Here is an 18,342-nt window from a genome sequence, read left to right as displayed (position 1 = left end):
CGGTCTGGGTCTTGAACCATTTTCTGAGATGCTCTTCAATTCCCCAACCAGTCTTGATGTCCCTTATGTGGCTAGTAGATTGTGTGTCGAGAATGGTCTCATAGCAACGTAAAATGTCATAACAGAAAACTTGATGAACATCATGACAAAGCAACACTGACAAGGGATATCTCACTAAAGAATGAGTCTGCTTTCCCTAAAAGTACATATTTTACAGTATAAGAATACATTGAACATGATCTAAAACCTCAAATGTAATTATCTGAGGGCATACAAGCCTCAGTAGGGCTAAGAATTGCCATGGACCTTACGATATCAGGATACTTATGTGCTTATACGATATGTATGGCACTTCTCAATGTATTGCTATTCGATTCTGCGATTTTACGTTCCAAACATATTGCTCACTATATGTCTTCTGCAGAGAGACAAGACAGAGCATGAGAAATACTGTAGGTAGCTAGCCAAGATATTTAGTAGTGTTGGGGGGGTTAAAAAATAACGAAAAAAATAAAAACAAATGGATAGTTTCAAGTCGGGATACTATTTTTACAAATCGATACTTTGAGTCAAATATTGATATAATACTGTCCAAAAATAATATTGTGATACATAACTGTATTGATTTCACCCATCACTACTAAATAGCTGCAATAAAGGAGATTTAGGAAATGATTAAATCAACAATCTGGAGCTATTTTCCATTCAAAACAGCCTTCCCAGAAATGGACTACATAGCAGGGCCCCAGACTGCGACCATATAGTCACAGTTTACGTTCATTTGACTTGGCTGAGCAAGTAGAAATTGTAATTGGTCGTATCGGTGCGAGCCGCTCATTCTAAATAGTCACCTTACACTAAACTTCCTATTTTTTTGTAGGCTAAAACCATGATTTGGTCAAACAGTAATGTGCATTTATCCTTATGATTCCTGTAATGAAAGTCTCTGACCTACGCTGTGCCTGTTTTGCTGGGGCCTGCTACTCTGATAAGCTAGCCCCTGTTCTTCTCTCCTGCGCTCCAGGAGAAAGAAAAAGCCTTCTGATTGTAGACTATAACATTTAAAAATCCAATTGCGGGAAGAATACAGCTTTTGGAATCAACTGTCATCACTGTTGAAGATAGGAGGTCCTCTGCTTTCTGTGGGTATTATTCTTATTTCTGAACTCAACATTTAACTCTATAGCAATTATTTTAAAAACAAGATATTTGATATGGTTTTGAGATATGGAGTGCGCAAAATGCGCAACAGCCATTGTGAGTGCATAGGACTCATTGGGCAGTAGGCTAGGCTACAACTGTAAAGTTGTTTTGGGATATTGAATACATGTTAGATTAATACATGACTAGAAGCAGTGTGTTTTATTTTTAATTAAGGATCGGACCCTTTTTTTCAATTTTGCCTAAAATGACATACCCAAATCTAACTGCTTGCAGCAAGGATATGCATATTTTTGATACCATTTGAAAGGAAACACTGACATTTGTGGAAATATGAAATTAATGTAGGAGAGTTTAACACATTAGATCTGGTAAAAGATAATACAAAGAAAAAACACGTGTTTTCCTTTTTTTTTTTTTTCATCTTTGAAATGCAAGAGAAAGGCCATTATATGACTTGAGTCTAGGCTCAATTTAGATTTTGGCCTCTAGATGGCAGCAGTGTATGTGGAAAGTTTTAGGCTGATCCAATGAACCACTGTATTGCTGTTGAAAATGATGTATCAAGTCTGCCCAAATGTCCCCAATTGGTATACTGATACATTTAAGTACATAATTGTGCACACCCCTCAAACAATAGCATGGTATTCACTGTAAATCAGACAGTGCAGTTAGATTAACAAGAATTTAAGCTTTCTGCACATATAAGACATGTCTGTGTCCTGGGAAATTCTCGTTACTTACAACGTCATGCTAATCACATTAGCGCACGTTAGCTCACCCGTCCCGCGGGGTGGACACATACACCGATCCCGTAGAGGTTAAGGTTAGCGATTTAGAAAATGTCTTTTGAGTTTCCACTTACTCAGTGGTAAATGATCCAACAGAATTAGCCTAGGATACCTGTTAGTGCACATATGGATTTGCCTACATCTTTCTCTATTGACCAAAAGAAAATTCTGGAGCCGTATGTTAACAGTAAAATATAAGTGGTCGAGGAGTGTGTCAAATCGTTAGAAGGCAAATGGATGACTGTCCTGCCCTCCTTGATAGCCACCTTTCATCGAGGATACCCATGTTTATCTTACCGCAAAAGAGTTTAGAAATCTGCCACACCCCCTTCGAATCAGCTTTTGTTTTCTCAGAGAAAAACATGCACACATTTAAAATCAATATGCTACTTATTGTTTTATCTATAAAAATGTATTGCACAACTAGCTTAATTTGTTTTGAGCACTTTACAAATTTATTTTGGGATCCATCCCTGTAACGTCACTTGCCTAACAACACCCGAGTGGAGGACAGTCTCATTTCAAGCAAGAGCATTTCCACTCTCCTCGCCAACTCTGATTAACTTTGACCTTTTTCAAAAGGAGGCGAGAGAGGACGGAGGAGAGACAGGACACAGGTGGTGGCTAAATCTAACTGATAAAAAGGCCTCAAAGTTAAAATCCTTAGATACATTTTTGGACTTATAAATTAACTATTACATACCCATTGAGTCTTGGATATAAAAACTTACCAATGACTCATGATCTTAGTTCAACTGTCATACCCAATCAGAAGCCAAAATATAAACTTGTTTTACTCCAATGTAAACAAACACTGTATAGCCTTAAAACATAGTTTTAACTATCATTTTGATATCATGGATGGTTAGTACTTGCATCCATAGCTCTCTATGAATTTGAGAGTGGTTACATTTTTCAAGCCCCATCCCTCAGCTTTTTACCAAAACAGAGGTGGGGTGACATTGTTTCAAAGACAGAGTCTAGCTTTAATAAAGCACTGTGAATTACTTTAGAACATGATTACTTATTTTTTCTATTGCTTGACACTGCAACTTTTTGGGGGGTGCGACCAAATCCTAGGCTGGTGCCACCAACTGAAAAAGTTAGTGTCACCAGGGGAAAATATTAGTCTGGAGCCCTGCATATAGTTACAGGCTTTCAAAGTGTCCATGCAATCTTGTAAGTAGACGTAAATGTAAATGTAGGCTATGATTTCTGGAACGCTTATCTCAGAAAGCTAAGTTATCATATTATTTTCTGGAACCTAAGCCTTAGTTGAAGAGACACTACTTGGCAACAGAGAAACCCTCTTTACCCCGTAAATTAGTTAAATTAGTGATTAGTACAGAATAGGCTACATTATGTAAACAAACAAAAATGATCTCCATAGAAAAAGGAAACATGTTTCTTCCTTCTGAGCATGAGTTGGGCCTGTGGCTTGGTTGTCTGGCCTGCAGCCACAGCATTGTGTAAAGGGCAGTGTTTAATCTCAGTATAACGCCCTTTGGAACTTTTAACACTCCTGTGTAACATGAATCTGGGATACGAGTCTTGGCTGCGTGCTTACTGTGGATGTGCTTTCTCAGTACACATAAACAGAGTAAGATCAAGACCAACTGCTCTGCCCAGAAGGGCTCGAGATAAGTGCTAACAGTGAATGTGCTTTGACCAACATCAAAAGAATAATGTGTTGAGCAGGGCTGGGCAATATATCAATTTAATTCAAATGTATGTTTTTGTGTGATATTTCAAATGCCTGTATTGCAAGAATCAGGGTTTTGTTATTTTCTGTTTTTATGATGGCTTATGTCCGCTTAATCTCAGGTTGTCTTTTTGGGCTTGTCTCCTTCGCTCCTTCTGTGCTGTGTGCACCTTCCCATTTACACCAGAGATGTGTATATAATGACGAGATGCTCATGTCTCCACCCTATAACAAATGGGAGTCGTTGTCCCAAAGCCGGAAAGGCAGGCGACAAGCTTAGGTCCAAAATAAACCCATAGAAACGTAATGATTTTGGCGAGAGTGAAACCTCTCATGTCGCCTTTTCCTCTCCGTTTACATACACACACGCCCCTCCCCCTGCCACTCACTACAAAGATGAGCAATCACTTCTTCCTTTCTGACAAGCAGTTTCAATTCGCTATTTGCATTTGAGGTTTGGTCCAACATAGTTGGTCATATGGACACAAACACATTGAGACATTTTTACTGTGATGGGTTCTGAGTCAAACTTGAAATATTGTTAATTATCAAGTATTCTAAGGCAATGAGGATTGCCAGAGTCTGGTTTCTACACCAGAAGTGAATGGTTATCTGTAGGAGGAATGTATATGGTGGACTCAATTAAGCGTGGAATGTAATGAGTAAAGGAAAGGCCATCACATGGTTGCAGTCACTGATAAGGTTGGAGAGATGTGGTTTAGTGAGGAATGGGGGCCGAGGTCAGGTCAGATTAAGGGAGAAGGAAAGGGTTCATTGCCTGCATCACTTAATATCCTGCCTAGCAATAAAGATGTAATGTTTAGAGGGAAGGAGGATGCTCCACCCAAATTGGGATATACATTTATACTACCACTGGTGGAAACATGTCTTTGTCTGAATAAACTTGGTTTGAGCTTTTATAGTTGTCCGTCAGGTTCTAAATAACAGGGTAAAAACTAACATTTAGAACCTATTACAGGTTCTGTTATTTAGAACCTGTAGTAGAGACGTTAACCTTCCTAACGATACCCTTTTTACAGTACGTCTCAACTGCTCAAATCGCGCACAGAGCAGATAACAAACGGGAGTATCAATGAACATTGAGTCTCGAAAATGATTGCTCAGTTTGTCAAGCGCGGCATTGGCGTAAAACGTAAAGCCCTGAAATCGCTACATTATTGCTGACTGTTTGAAATGCAGTATATTTGACCTTTAACTCCACAACAAAAGGTTATTTAGAGATTCTTTGGCCATATCGCCCATCCCTATGTTGAGCTCAATAGCCATGTTTCCACAAGCTTTATCAAGGTAATCAGCATGGGACCAGTAATGGCAGGCCAAATGTGTTCTTTTTCAAAGTATGACATAGCCTAGTCACAAAGGCAAATCTCAGTTTAATATCTGGTTGCCATTCCGGCAAATACCATATTGTAATTGAGGGGTGTGATTGCAAGAAAAAACATTTGAGGTTGTCTACCCAAAAAGCCACACCTAAAACAAAGAGACCATCATCTCTAATATCCATAACCAATTATGAAAAACACCACAAGTTCCCTGAAATGCGGGGATAGAGAACCGTGTGGGAATGGAGTTTGAATAATTAAGCTAAGGTCAATGAAATGAGAGGGAAAGAAACAAACCTCTTCACAGACTTCTCGTGCTGCTGCTACATTGGGCTCCTCTTCTGGCTCCATCCCCCCACCAGGGACAATCCACTTGTCTGGATGACGACTACTACTCACCAACAGCACCTGCAGAAAAAGACGATACAGCATTGAGCACCCTCAATCAAATCCAGAGTTTCAGGTTGCTTGAGACAACTTCTCTACTCAGTTAAAGACAACATCTCAATCCTATTCAAATTACAGGTGACATATTCTCAATAACACATCAAATAAAATTGTATTCTTCACATGCTTCATAAACAATAGGTGTAGAGTAACAGTGAAATGCTTACTTACGGGCCCGTCCCAACAACGCAGAGAATAATAGAAAAGTAATAACACATACAAGTAATAATAAATACACAATAAGTAACGATAACTTGGCTATAGTGCCTTCGGAAAGTATTTAGACTAGGGATGCATGATATATAAAAAAAAAAATATTTATTTATATATATATATATATATATATATTAAAAAAATATACAAAAAAAAAAAAAAATAATTAAAAAAAAAATTAAAAAAAAAAGATGAACATCACGGAATCGGCCGATATTAGCTAAAAATGCCAACATCGTTATCAGCCGATGTCTAGTTTAACGCCGATGTGCAAAACTGATGTCAAAGCTGATGTTCCTACGTTATATAGGTATGCACATGACGCAATGACGCCACGTAAAATGTTGCGCTACACGTGCAACACAGCGTTCCTAACTTAGCCTACAATGACTGTGTGGATCGAGCAGTCAAGTCAAGCAGTCATTTGAAAGAGTAAGAACATTTCAGTGAGACAACTCAAAGGCGAAATCCATTAAAGCCAAGATAATGGAATTCATTCCCCTTGACAATCAACCGTTCTCTGTCGTGGGTGATGTTGGCTTTCGCGACTGGTCGAGCACCAGTACACACTACCAAGTGTGCTATTTTTTAGGTGTTGCCCTACCGCAGTTACACAGTAATAGCATCACTGCTATTAGCATCACTACATACATACACACACACACACACACACCTTAATTACAACGGCAGCCAAACATGGACGACGCTGGGCAAATTGTGAGCCGCCCTATGGGACTCTCAATCACGGCCGGATGTGATACTGCCTGGATTCGAACCAGTGACTGTAGTGACGCCTCTTGCACTGAGATGCAGTGCCTTAGACCGTTGTGTCCATGTTAACTATTTAACTGTACTAGAATGTTTAAAAGGCCGATTTTTTTTTTTAACATCGGTTATCTGTATATTTTTTTGGGGAAAGGAAAATATTGGATATCGGTATCAGCCAAAAATGTCATATCGGTGCATCACTAATTTAGACCCCTTGACTTTTCCACATTGTTAAATTCTACACACAATACCACATAATGACAAAGCAAAAAGAGGTTTTTAGAAATATTTGCAATTTTATTACAAATAAAAAAACAGAAATCACATTTACATAAGTATTCAGACCCGTTACTCACTACTTTGTTGAAGCACCGTTGGCAACGATTACAGCAGAGTCTTCTTGGATGACGCTACAAGCTTGGCACACCTGTATTTGGGGAGTTTCTCCCAATCTTCTCTGCAGATCATCTCAAGCTCTGTCAGGTTGGATGCGGAGCATTGCTGAAGAGCTATTTTCAGGTCTCTCCAGAGATGTTAGATCGGGTTCAAGTCCGGGCTCTGGCTGGGCCACTCAAGGACATTGAGACTTGTCCCGAAGCCACTCCATTGTCTTGGCTGTGTGCTCAGGGTCTTTGTCCTGTTGGAAAGTGAACCTTCGCCCCAGTCTGAGATCCTGAGCACTCTAGAGCAGGTTTTCATCAAGGATCTCTTTGTACTTTGCCTCGCTCCTGACTAGTCTCCCAGTCCCTGCCGATGAAAAACATCCCCACAGCATGATGCTGCCACCACGCTTCTCCAGACATGATGCTTGGCCTTTAGGCCAAAGAGTTCAATCTTGGTTTCATCAGACCAGATAATCTTGTTTCTCATGGTCTGAGAGTTTTTAGGTGCCTTTTGGCAAACTCCAAGCGGGCTGTCATGTGCCTTTTACTGAGGAGTGACTTTATGGTAGAGTGGCCAGACAAGGCCTGATTGCTTGAGTGATGCAGTGATGGGGGAACCTTCCAGAAGGACAACCATCAAACACAGAGGACCTCTGGAGCTCTGTCAGAGCCTTGGTCACCTCCCTGACCAAGGCCCTTCTCCCCCGATTACTCAGTTTGGCAAGGCGGCCAGCTCTAAGATGAGTCTTGGTGGTTCCAAACTTCTTCCATTTAAGAATGATGGAGGCCACTGTGTTCTTGGGGACCTTCAATACTGCAGAAATGTTTTGGTACCCTTCCCCAGATCTGTGCCTCGACACAAGTCCGTCTCAGAGCTCTACGCACAATTCATTCGACCTCATGGCTTGGATTTTGCTCTGACATGCACTGTCAACTGTGAGACCTTATATAGACAGATGTGTGCCTTTACAAATCATGTCCAATCAATTGAATTTACCACAGCTGGAACCCAATCAAGTTGTAGAAACATCAAGAATTATCCATGGAAACAGGATGCAACTCAGCACAATTTCAGTCTCAAAGCAAAGGGTCTGAATACTTATGTAAATAAGGTACTTCTGTTTAATAAGTTTACACATTTGCAAAAAACTGTTTTCGCTTTGTCATTATAGGGTGTTATTATTTTTTTTTAATCCATTTTAGAATAAGGCTGTAATGTAACAAAATGTGGAAAAAGTCAATGGGTCTGAATACTTTGAAGGCACTGTATATACACGGGGTACAAGGTAATGGAGCTTGATATGTACATACAGTGCCTTCATAAAGTATTCACACCCTTGACTTTTTCAACTTTGTTGTGTTTCAAAGTGGGATTAAAATAGATTTCATTTTTTTTGTAATCAATCTACACAAAATACTATGTCAAAGTCAAACATTTACATACATACATACATATATAGTAATGGAAAATAAAACATTTGATTAGATAAGTATTCAACCCCATAAGTAACATTTTATCACTTTTAGTTTCTGGGTCTCGAAAAGCTTTGCACACCTGGATTGTACAATATTTGCCCATTATTCTTTCAAAAATTCTTCAAGCTCAGTCAAGTTGGTTGTTGATCATTGCTAGAAAGCCATTTTCAAATCTTGCCATAGATTTTCAAACAAATTTAAGTCAAAACTGTAACTCTACCACTCAGGAATATTCAGTGTCGTCTTGGTAAGTAACTCCAGTGTATATTTTGCCTTGCGTTTTAGGTTATTGTCCTGCTGAAAGTTGTCTCCCAGTGTTTTGTAAAGACTGAACCAGGTTTTCCTCTAGGACTTTGCCTGTGCTAAGCGCTATTTCTTTTTATCCTAAAAGACATCTTAGTCCTTGCCAATGACAAGCATACCTATAACATGATGCAGCCACAACCATGCTTGAAAATATGAAGCGTGTGTCACGGTTGTTGTAAGAGACAGACCAAGGTGCAGCGTTTGTTGAGTTCCACATATTTATTTAAAGTGAAACTTCTTTAACCAAAACAATAAACAAGCAACACAACGTGACTACGTGGTGGCACAAGCACCAACACAGATAATATCCCACAAACACAGGTGGGAAAAATGGCTACCTAAATATGATCCCCAATTAGAGGCAATGATTACCAGCTGCCTCTAATTGGGAACCATACAGAACACCAACACAGAAATATTGAACTAGAACACCCCCTAGTCACGCCCTGACCTACTACACCATAGAGAACCAAGGGCTCTCTATGGTCAGGGTGTGACAGCGTGGTACTAGATGTGTTACATTTGCCCCAAAAATAATGCTTTGAATTCAGGACAAAAATTGTATTTCTTTGCCACATTTTTTACAGTACTATTTAGTGCCAAACAGGATGCATGTTTTGGAATATTTTTATTCTGTACAGTCTTCCTTCTTTTCACTCCTTGTCATTTAGGTTAGAATTGTGGAGTAACTACAATGTTGTTGATCCATCCTCAATTGTCTTCTCCTATACCTCTTATAAAAATCACCATTGCCTCATGGTGAAATCCCTGAGCGTTTTCCTTCCTCTCCGTCAACTGAGTTAGGAAGGACGTCTGTATCTTTGTATTGACTGGGTGTATTGAGACACCATCAAAAGTGTAATTATGCTCAAAGGGATATTAATTGTCCGATTTTTTCTCTCCCATCTACCAATAGGTGCCCTTCTTTGCGAGGCATTGGAAAACCTCCCTGGTCTTCGTCGTTGAATCTGTGTTTGAAATTCACTGCTGACTGAGGGACCTTCCATATAATTGTATATGTAGAGTACAGAAATGGGGTAGTAATTCAAAAATCATGTTAAACACCATTATTGCACACAGAGTGAGTCCATGCAACTTCAGCAAGTTTACACACCTAAAGTTATTTAGGCTTGCCATAAACATGGTGTAGAATACTTATTTACTCAAGACTTTAATAAATTAACATTTAAAAATTCTAAAAACATAATTCCACTTTTTTTAATTTTACCTTTAACCAGGTAGGCCAGTTGAGAACAAGTTCTCATTTACAACTGCGACCTGGACAAAATAAAGCAAAGCAGTGCGACACAAACAACAACACAGAGTTACACATGGAATAAACAAATGCACAGTCAATAACACATAAAAAAAATCTATATACAGTGTGTGCAAATGAGGTAAGATTAGGGAGGTAAGGCAATAAATAGGCCATAGTGATGAAGTAATTACAATTTAGCAATTAAACACTGGAGTGATAGATGTGTAGAAGATGAATGTGCAAGTAGAGATACTGGGGTGCAAAGAAGAAAGAAAAAAAAAATATGGGGATGAGGTAGTTGGATGGGCTATTTACAGATGGGCTATGTACCGGTGCAATGATCTGTGAGCTGCTCTGACAGCTGATGCTTAAAGTTAGTGAGGGAGATATGAGTTTCCAGCTTCAGTGATTTTTGCAATTCGTTCCAGTCATTGGCAGCAGAGAACTGGAAGGAAAGGCGGCCAAAAGGAGGAATTGGCTTTGGGGGTGACCAGTGAAATATACCTGCTGGAGCGTGTGCTATGGGTGGGTGTTGCTATAGTGACCAGTGAGCTGAGATAAGGCGGAGCTTTACCTAGCAAAGACTTATAGATGACCTGGAGCCAGTGGGTTTGGCGACGAATATGAAGCGAGGGCCAGCCAACGAGAGCATACAGGTCGCAGTGGAGGGTATTATATGGGGCTTTGGTGACAAAACAGATGGCACTGTGATGGACTGCATCCAATTTCCTGAGTAGAGTGTCGGAGGCCATTTTGTAAATAACGTCGCCGAAGTCAAGGATCGGTTGGATAGTCAGTTTTACGAGGGTATGTTTGGCAGCATGAGTGAAGGATGCTTTGTTGCGAAATAGGAAGCCGATTCTAGATTTAATTTTGGATTGGAGATGCTTAATGTGAGTCTGGTAGGAGAGTTTACAGTCTAACCAGACACCTAGGTATTTGTAGTTGTCCACATATTCTAAGTCAGAACCATCCAGAGTAGTGATGCTGGGCGGGCGGGCAGGTGCGGGCAGCGATCGGTTGAAGAGCATGCATTTAGTTTTCCTTGCATTTGGAGGCCACGGAAGGAGAGTTCGTTGGACACTGAACACAGTGTCCAAAGAAGGGCCAGAAGTATACAGAATGGTGTCGTTTGCGTAGAGGTGGATCAGAGAATCACCAGCAGCATAAGTGACATCATTGATGTATACAGAGAAAAGAGTCGGCCCAAGAATTGAACCCTGTGGCACCCCCATAGAGACTGCCAGAGGTCCGGACAACAGGCCCTCCGATTTGACACACTGAACTTTGTCTGAGAAGTAGTTGGTGTACCAGACGAGGCAGTCATTTGAGAAACCCAAGGCTGTTGAGTCCGCCGATAAGAATGTGGTGATTGACAGAGTCGAAAGCCTTGGCCAGGTCGATGAATACGGCTGCACAGTATTGTCTTTTATCGATTTACATTTTTTGTCTTGCCCATTAACCGTCTGAATCGCACACATACACAATCCATGTCTCAATTGTCTCAAGGCTTAAAAGTCCTTGTCTCCTCCATCTACTGATTGAAGTGGATTTAACAAGAGACATCAATAAGGGGTCATTGCTTTCATCTGGTCAGTCTGTCATGAAAAGAGCCGGTGTTCTTAATGCTTTGAATACTCAGTGTATATTATCAATGTCCCCCTTCAGCCATAAATCTGAGAAACAGGATATTCCAGTTCTTCCGGTCCGGTTGATAGTGTAAGAGAGACTATCCTGTCTTTTTTTTCCTTTTCTGAGTCTCGGGGATTAGGGCCTGGTCCGGGGTTAGCAGTAAGTCCTACGCAGCCAACTCGTTGAAGTAGAAATCTTCATCCAAATATAGGTTAGTTATCGCTGTTCTGAAGTCCAGAAACTATTTTCAGGCATAGGAAACGATGGCGGAAACATTATGCACAAAAAAGTTAAGATCAATGCAAAAGCAAAAGAAACACTAAATAGCAGACTTGGTCAGGAGCCCATAAAACGGCAGCTATCTAGTGCAGCACCATTCTTTTTCAAGAACGCATAGAGTTAGCTATTATGCATGCATAGACATAGCTACCGGGCATAACCAAGAGACACATATTGACTAACCTTACAGACCGTCCCGGTGATGATGGTTTTGGTGACACTGACTTGTCTCTAGCCCGGTTGGCGCACATAATATGGGCCATATGAGTGATGCTATGGGTTAGGTTATCTGGCCATACAGATTAGCTAGCTAGATCTTTAGATGTGATCCATATCAGACTAGAAGTCAACCGATTATGATTTTTCAATGCCGATACTGATTATTGGAGGACCAGAAAAAGCTGATACCGATTAATTGGCCGATTTTTGTTTATATATATTTGTAATAATGATAATTACAACAATACTGAATGAATAATGAACACTTATTTTAATGTAATACATGAATAAAATCTATTTAGTCTCAAATAAATTTCCAGGTCGCAATTGTAAATGAGAACTTGTTCTCAACTTGCCTACCTGGTTAAATAAAGGTGAAATAAATAAATAAAATAAAATAATGAAACGTTCAATTTGGTTTAAATAATGCAAAAACAGTGTTGGAGAAGTAAGTAAAAGCGCAATATGTACCATGTAAAAAAGCTAACGTTTAAGTTCCTTGCTCAGAACATATGAAAGCTGGTGGTTTCTTTTAAAACTTGTTAGGGCTAGGGTCCTTTTTTCTCAATTTCCACCTGACTGACGTACCTAAAGTAAACTGCCTGTTGCTCAGGCCCTGAAGCCAGGATATGCATATAATTGGTACCATTGGAATGAAGACACTTTGAAGTTTGTAGAAATGTTAAAAAATAATGTAGGAGACTATAACACAATAGATATGGTAGGAGAGCCCATGCTCTTCCAATGGAACGTACAGGGAAATAATTAAATATAGTTCCCAGTATGCAATTCCCATGGCTTCCACTGGGTGTCAGTAGTCTTTGTTCAAGGTTTCAGGCTGGTTTCTTCCAAAACAGGTAAGAAATATGAGTTTTACTACAGGGACACAGACTTGGAAATTCATGTATGCGGGCGTGATGAAGACAAGACGCACCTGCTAATATCGTTTTCCTATTGAACATAATTGTTTCCGTATGAAATGTTATAGTTTAATTACATTTTAGGGTATCTGAGGATTAAATAGAAACGGATTTTGACATGTTGAAAAAGTTTACGTGTAGATTTCGGGATTCCTATCTTGGCATGTTGAACGTGTGGATTACTCAAATCGATGGCAGACTTTTTGGGATATAAAGGATTTTATCTAACAAAACGACACTGTTATTGCTGGGACCCTTTGATGACAAATCAGAAAAAGATTTTCAAAGTGAATATTTAACCACTATTTGTGAATTTATGAAACCTATTTTGATGTGGGGCGCCGAAACAATCGAATGGCATGCTTTCGCTGTAAAGCCTACTGTAAATTGGACAGTGCAGTTAGATTAACAAGAATGTAAGCTTTCAACCGATATAAGACACTTGTATGTACCTAAATGTTTAACCTCTTATGGCTAGGGGGCAGTATTTTCACGGCTGGATAAAAAAACGTACCCGATTTAATCTGATTATTAGCCCTGCCCAGAAACTAGAATATGCATATAATTATTAGCTTTGGAGAGAAAACACTCCAAAGTTTCTAAAACTGTTTGAATGGTGTCTGTGAGTATAACAGAACTCCTATGGCAGGCAAAAACCTGAGATGGTTCTGTTCAGGAAGTACCCTCTCTGACCATTTATTTTTCTTTCTTTGACATCTCTTCCAAAAACTAAGGATCTCTGCTGTTACGTGACAATACCCACGTCTCCAATGGGGTCTCAGAGCCCGGGAAAAACAGGAATGACGTAATTCAAAGCCCTGGCTGAAACAAAGGAGAGCAAAAGCTAAGTGGTCTCTCAGTGGAGTAAGCCTTACGCTCGCGACCCGCCCCGCCCTTCGGTTTTTCCCTCAGTTTACAGGCATGCACCTTCCCGGTCGGAATATTATCGCTTTTCTACGAGATAAATTGCATAAAAATTGGTTTTAAACAGCGGTTGACATGCTTCAAAGTACGGTAATGGAATATTTAGAAATTTTTTGTCACATTCTGCGCCATGCTCGTGACCGAGATTTAGCGTTGGGATAGTGTCTAGAACGCACGAACAAAACGTCGTTGATGGAACATAACGATGGATTATTTGGGACCAAACCTACATTTGTTATTGAAGTAGAAGTCCTGGGACTGCATTCTGACGAAGAACAGGAAAGGTAGGAACATTTTTCTTATAGGAAATGTGATTTTGGTGAAGGCTAAACTGTGTGGGTGTCTAAATAGCTAGCCCTGTGATGCCGGGCTATGTACTTAGATTATTGCAAAATGTGCTTCATCCGAAAAGCTATTTTAAAATCGGACATATCGAGTGCATAGAGGAGTTCTGTATCTATAATTCTTAAAATAATTGTTATGCTTTTTGTGAACGTTTATCGTGAGTAATTTAGTAAAATCACCGGAAGTGTTCGGTGGGAATGCTAGTTCTGAACGTCACATGCTAATGTAAAAAGCTGGTTTTTGATATAAATATGAACTTGATTGAACAAAACATGCATGTATTGTATAACATAATGTCCTAGGTGTGTCATCTGATGAAGATCATAAAAGGTTAGTGCTGCATTTAGCTGTGGTTTGGGTTTATGTGACATTATATGCTAGCTTAAAAAATGGGTGTCTGATTATTTCTGGCTGGGTACTCTGCTGACATAATCTAATGTTTTGCTTTCGCTGTAAAGCCTTTTTGAAATCGGACAGTGTGGTTAGATAAAGGAGAGTCTTGTCTTTAAATAGCTGTAAAATAGCCTTTCCTGGGTTCTGAGAGCCTATTGGAGCCCTAGGAATTGTCACGTTACAGCTAAGATCCTGACTCTTCAATAAACAGAAGCAAGAACAACAACACCTTGTCAGACAGGGTACTTCCTGCATGAAACCTTCTCAGGTTTTTGCCTGCCATAGGAGTTCTGTTATACTCACCGACACCATTCAAACAGTTTTAGAAACGTTAGGGTGGTTTCTATCCAAACCTGAACAATAATATGCATATTCTAGCTTCTGAGTTAGTGTAGGAGGCAGTTAAAAATGGGCACATATTTTTTCCAAAATTCTCAATACTGCCCCCTAGCCCGTAGAGGTTAATATGGTCAAATCCGGAAACTATCATTTTGAAAACAAAAAGTTTATTTCAGTGAAATACGGAACCGTTCCATATTTTATCGAACGGGTGGCAAATAGTCTAAATATTGCTGTTACATTGCACAACCTTCAATGTTATGTCATAATTATGTAAAATTCTGGGAAATTTATTACGGCCTTTTTTTTAGGAAGAAACGGTCTTCACACAGTTCGCAATGAGCCAAGCGACCCAAACTGCTGCATATACCCTGACTCTGCTTACACAAGAGAAGTGACATAGTTGCAGGCACCACATTGATTATATGCAACACAGGACAAGCTAGTTAAACTAGTAATATCATCAACCATGTGGAGTTAACTAGTGATTATGCTAAGATTGATTGCTTTTTATGAGATAAGTTTAATGCTAGCTAGCAACTTACCATGGCTCCTTGCTGCCTGCACTCACGTAACAGGTGGTCAGCCTGCCACGCGGTCTCCTCGTGGATTGCAATACAGTCGGCCATAATAGGCGTCCAAAAATGCAGATGACAGATTATGAAAACTTGAAATCGGTCGACCTCTACATCAGATTATTTTCTAGCTAACGTTATATTGAAGGGGTAGGTAGCTAGCTAGTTTGAGCACAAGCACGGTTAGCTAGTGGTCGGTCCAGTAAAGTTACTCGTTGCTAGTCCAACTTCTAGGCAATCTAAGCAAGGCCCATATCTAGCTAGCTATCTAGTTAGATATCTATCTCGTAAATGTGGCTAACTAACTAGCGCTAGCTCTTATGTCACGAGTTGACATGAGATTTGAGCCATTGACAATGCTGCTAAACATTGATTGTCAGTGTTTTATGTTACCCTTATCACCAGAACGATACTAACTAGCAGTAGCAATACACACACACAAAAAAGTATGTAGACAAACCTTCAAATTGGTGGATTTGGCTATTTCAGCCACACCCACTGCTGACAGGTGTATAAAATCAAGCACACAGCCATGCAATCTCCATATCAGAAATGTTGGCAGTAGGCTGGCCTTACTAAAGAGCTTAGTGACTCAATGTGACATCATCATAGGCCACCACCTTTCCTACAAGCCAGTTCATCAAATATCTGCCTTGCTAGAGCTGCCCCGGTCAACTGCAAGTGTTGTTATTTTGAAGTGGAAACTTCTAGGAGCAACAACGGCTCAGCTGCAAAGTGGTAGGCTACACATGCGCACAGAACGGGACCACCGAGTGCTGAAGCACGTAAAAATAGTCTGTCCTCAGTTGAAACACTCACTACAGAGTTCCAAACTGCCTCTGGAAGCAACGTCAGCACAATAACTGTTTGTCGGGAGCTTCACGAAATGAGTTTCCATGGCCGAGCAGCCGCACAACAAGCCTACGACCACCATGTGCAATGCCAAGAGTCGGCTGGAGTGGCGCAAAGCTCGCCGCCATTGGACTCTGGTGCAGTGGAAACGCGTTCTCTGGAGTAATGAATCATGCTTCCCCATGTCAGTCCGAGGGACAAATCTGGGTATGGCTGATGCCAGGATAACGCTACCTGCCTGAATGCATAGTGCCAACTGTAAGGTTTTGTGGAGGAGGAATAATGGTCTGGGGCTGTTTTTCGTGGTTCGGGCTAGGCCCCTTAGTTCCAGTGAAGGGAAATCTTAACGCTACAGCATACAATGATATTCTAGACGATTCTGTGCTTCCAACTTTGTGGCAACAGTTTGGGGTTCCTGTTTCAGCATGACAATTCCCCCTTGCACAAAGCAAGGTCCATACAGAAATGGGATGGAAAACAAACTGCGAGCCACTCAACATCAGTAATGCTCTACTGGAAAGAGGGGCGGCAGGTAGCCTAGTGGTTAGAGCGAAAAGGTTGCACGATCGAATCCCCGAGCTGACAAGGTAAAAATCTGTCGTTCTGCCCTTGAACATGGCAGTTAACCCACTGTTCCTAGGCCGTCATTGAAAATAAGAATTTGTTCTTAACTGACTTGCCTAGTTAAATAAAGGTAAAAAAAAGGCTTAGTAGCAAAGGCAGAACCAAATCCATACTAATGCCTGTGATTTAGGAATGAGACGTTCGACGTCCACATACTTTTGTCATGTAGCGCTTGTTAGCTCTCAAGCTAGCTAGCAAGACGATAACGTCTCACTAGCTAGTAGCCGGTTACCAATATATGTTGTTGCAGTAATGTTTGCTGGCTACGCGTTCGCTAGCTTGCTACCGAACTTAGGTGACTGTGTCCAGCAGTTACCTAACGATCTAACAAAAGAATCTAACAAAAGACGTTAGCTATAATCTTTCTAACGTCAATGTTTGGTTAGCTGCAACGCTACTAAGTTAGCTAGCTAGAATAAATAGCCTACTCAGTATAGCTGCTACCGTTAGCTAACTCAACGTTAATTATCCCTGGGTGGTCGCTGATTCAACAAAGCAAACCAAAACCAGTAACAACCAGTTAGATAGCTAGTTAACGTTAGCTAACTATCTAATTCACCTTCGTAATTTGCAAATTAATAAAAATGTACTGCGACAAACATCTATCTACCATGTTATCTGTGCTTTCCTGAACTGCGGCCCACCCTACACCCCAGCATCCTTGGCCTCACCTCCTCTTCACTTTCACTCCTGAAGCACAGACAGGCGGCCCGCTTCTTGTAGCCATCCCCATCGTATGTCCGGGTTTGGTTTGACTTGAGCTTCATCATTTCGGGTACCAAGGGACCAAAAATGTAATTCAAACACTGGGAAAGACGCTGTCTTCGACGCAAAGTCCTCCTATGAGGAACCCCGGCGTTTTCTTATAAGAAATAACTTCTTCTTCGCTTCATTTTCATAAGCATAAGCACATCTCCAGCACGGTCGCCATTATGAAGATAACTGCGTAAACAACGTAACATGGCATATCTTAACGATGGTGGCATTAGGATATTACGTATCTTGTTTTGAGGAATACAGCATTGAATGCCAAAAAAAACGAAACGAAGTAGAGAATTTACGCTAATGACGCTCGTTTCTGTTGATATCTTTCACGGGGATGCTGGAAGAATTCATCGCCTTGGTTATCAACAGACCAAGATCCAATCTTTGGTTGTAATTCATACCAATGACTAAATGGCACGTTAACGCCGAGCTTGTAAAATTAACCACAATAACATGTAAAACGTGTGTTCACGCGAAACTTCAATTTATGCATATCTAATAATATACTTCAATGTTGCAATAAATTGATTAGCCTAAAGTATTTTTTAAAATGCTTTACATTATTTGTTTCATTTATGTTTTATGCATCCTTTTCATAGTGACGTTATGGACAGCCTGAACAGTATG

The 18,342-nt window shown here is 40.3% G+C and overlaps 1 protein-coding gene across 3 annotated transcripts in view; it reads right to left on the bottom strand.

Annotated features, from left to right (window-relative positions):
* Nucleotides 1-17,906, bottom strand: part of LOC115151030 (diphosphoinositol polyphosphate phosphohydrolase 1) — a 31,856-nt gene extending 13,950 nt beyond the window's left edge. For 2 of the 3 annotated variants that reach the window (XR_003867193.1, XM_029694946.1), the window contains exons 1-2: nucleotides 17,622-17,903; nucleotides 5,295-5,405 (exon numbers count right to left, since the gene is read on the bottom strand). Coding sequence is in view for 2 of the 3 variants with exons in the window: in XM_029694946.1 (XP_029550806.1) it covers nucleotides 5,295-5,405; nucleotides 17,622-17,720 (210 nt within the window). In the remaining variant the exon portion in view is untranslated. Of the gene's footprint in view, nucleotides 1-5,294; nucleotides 5,406-17,621 lie in introns of all 3 variants that reach the window. The other variant, XM_029694947.1, reaches the window with a different exon arrangement.
* Nucleotides 17,907-18,342: the final 436 nt, after the last annotated feature.

Source organism: Salmo trutta, chromosome 16 (genome assembly GCF_901001165.1).
Source record: "Salmo trutta chromosome 16, fSalTru1.1, whole genome shotgun sequence".
Lineage (NCBI taxonomy): Eukaryota > Metazoa > Chordata > Actinopteri > Salmoniformes > Salmonidae > Salmo > Salmo trutta.
The sequence above is the reverse complement of the archived record's forward strand: the minus strand, read 5'-3'. Positions and strand labels throughout refer to the sequence as shown.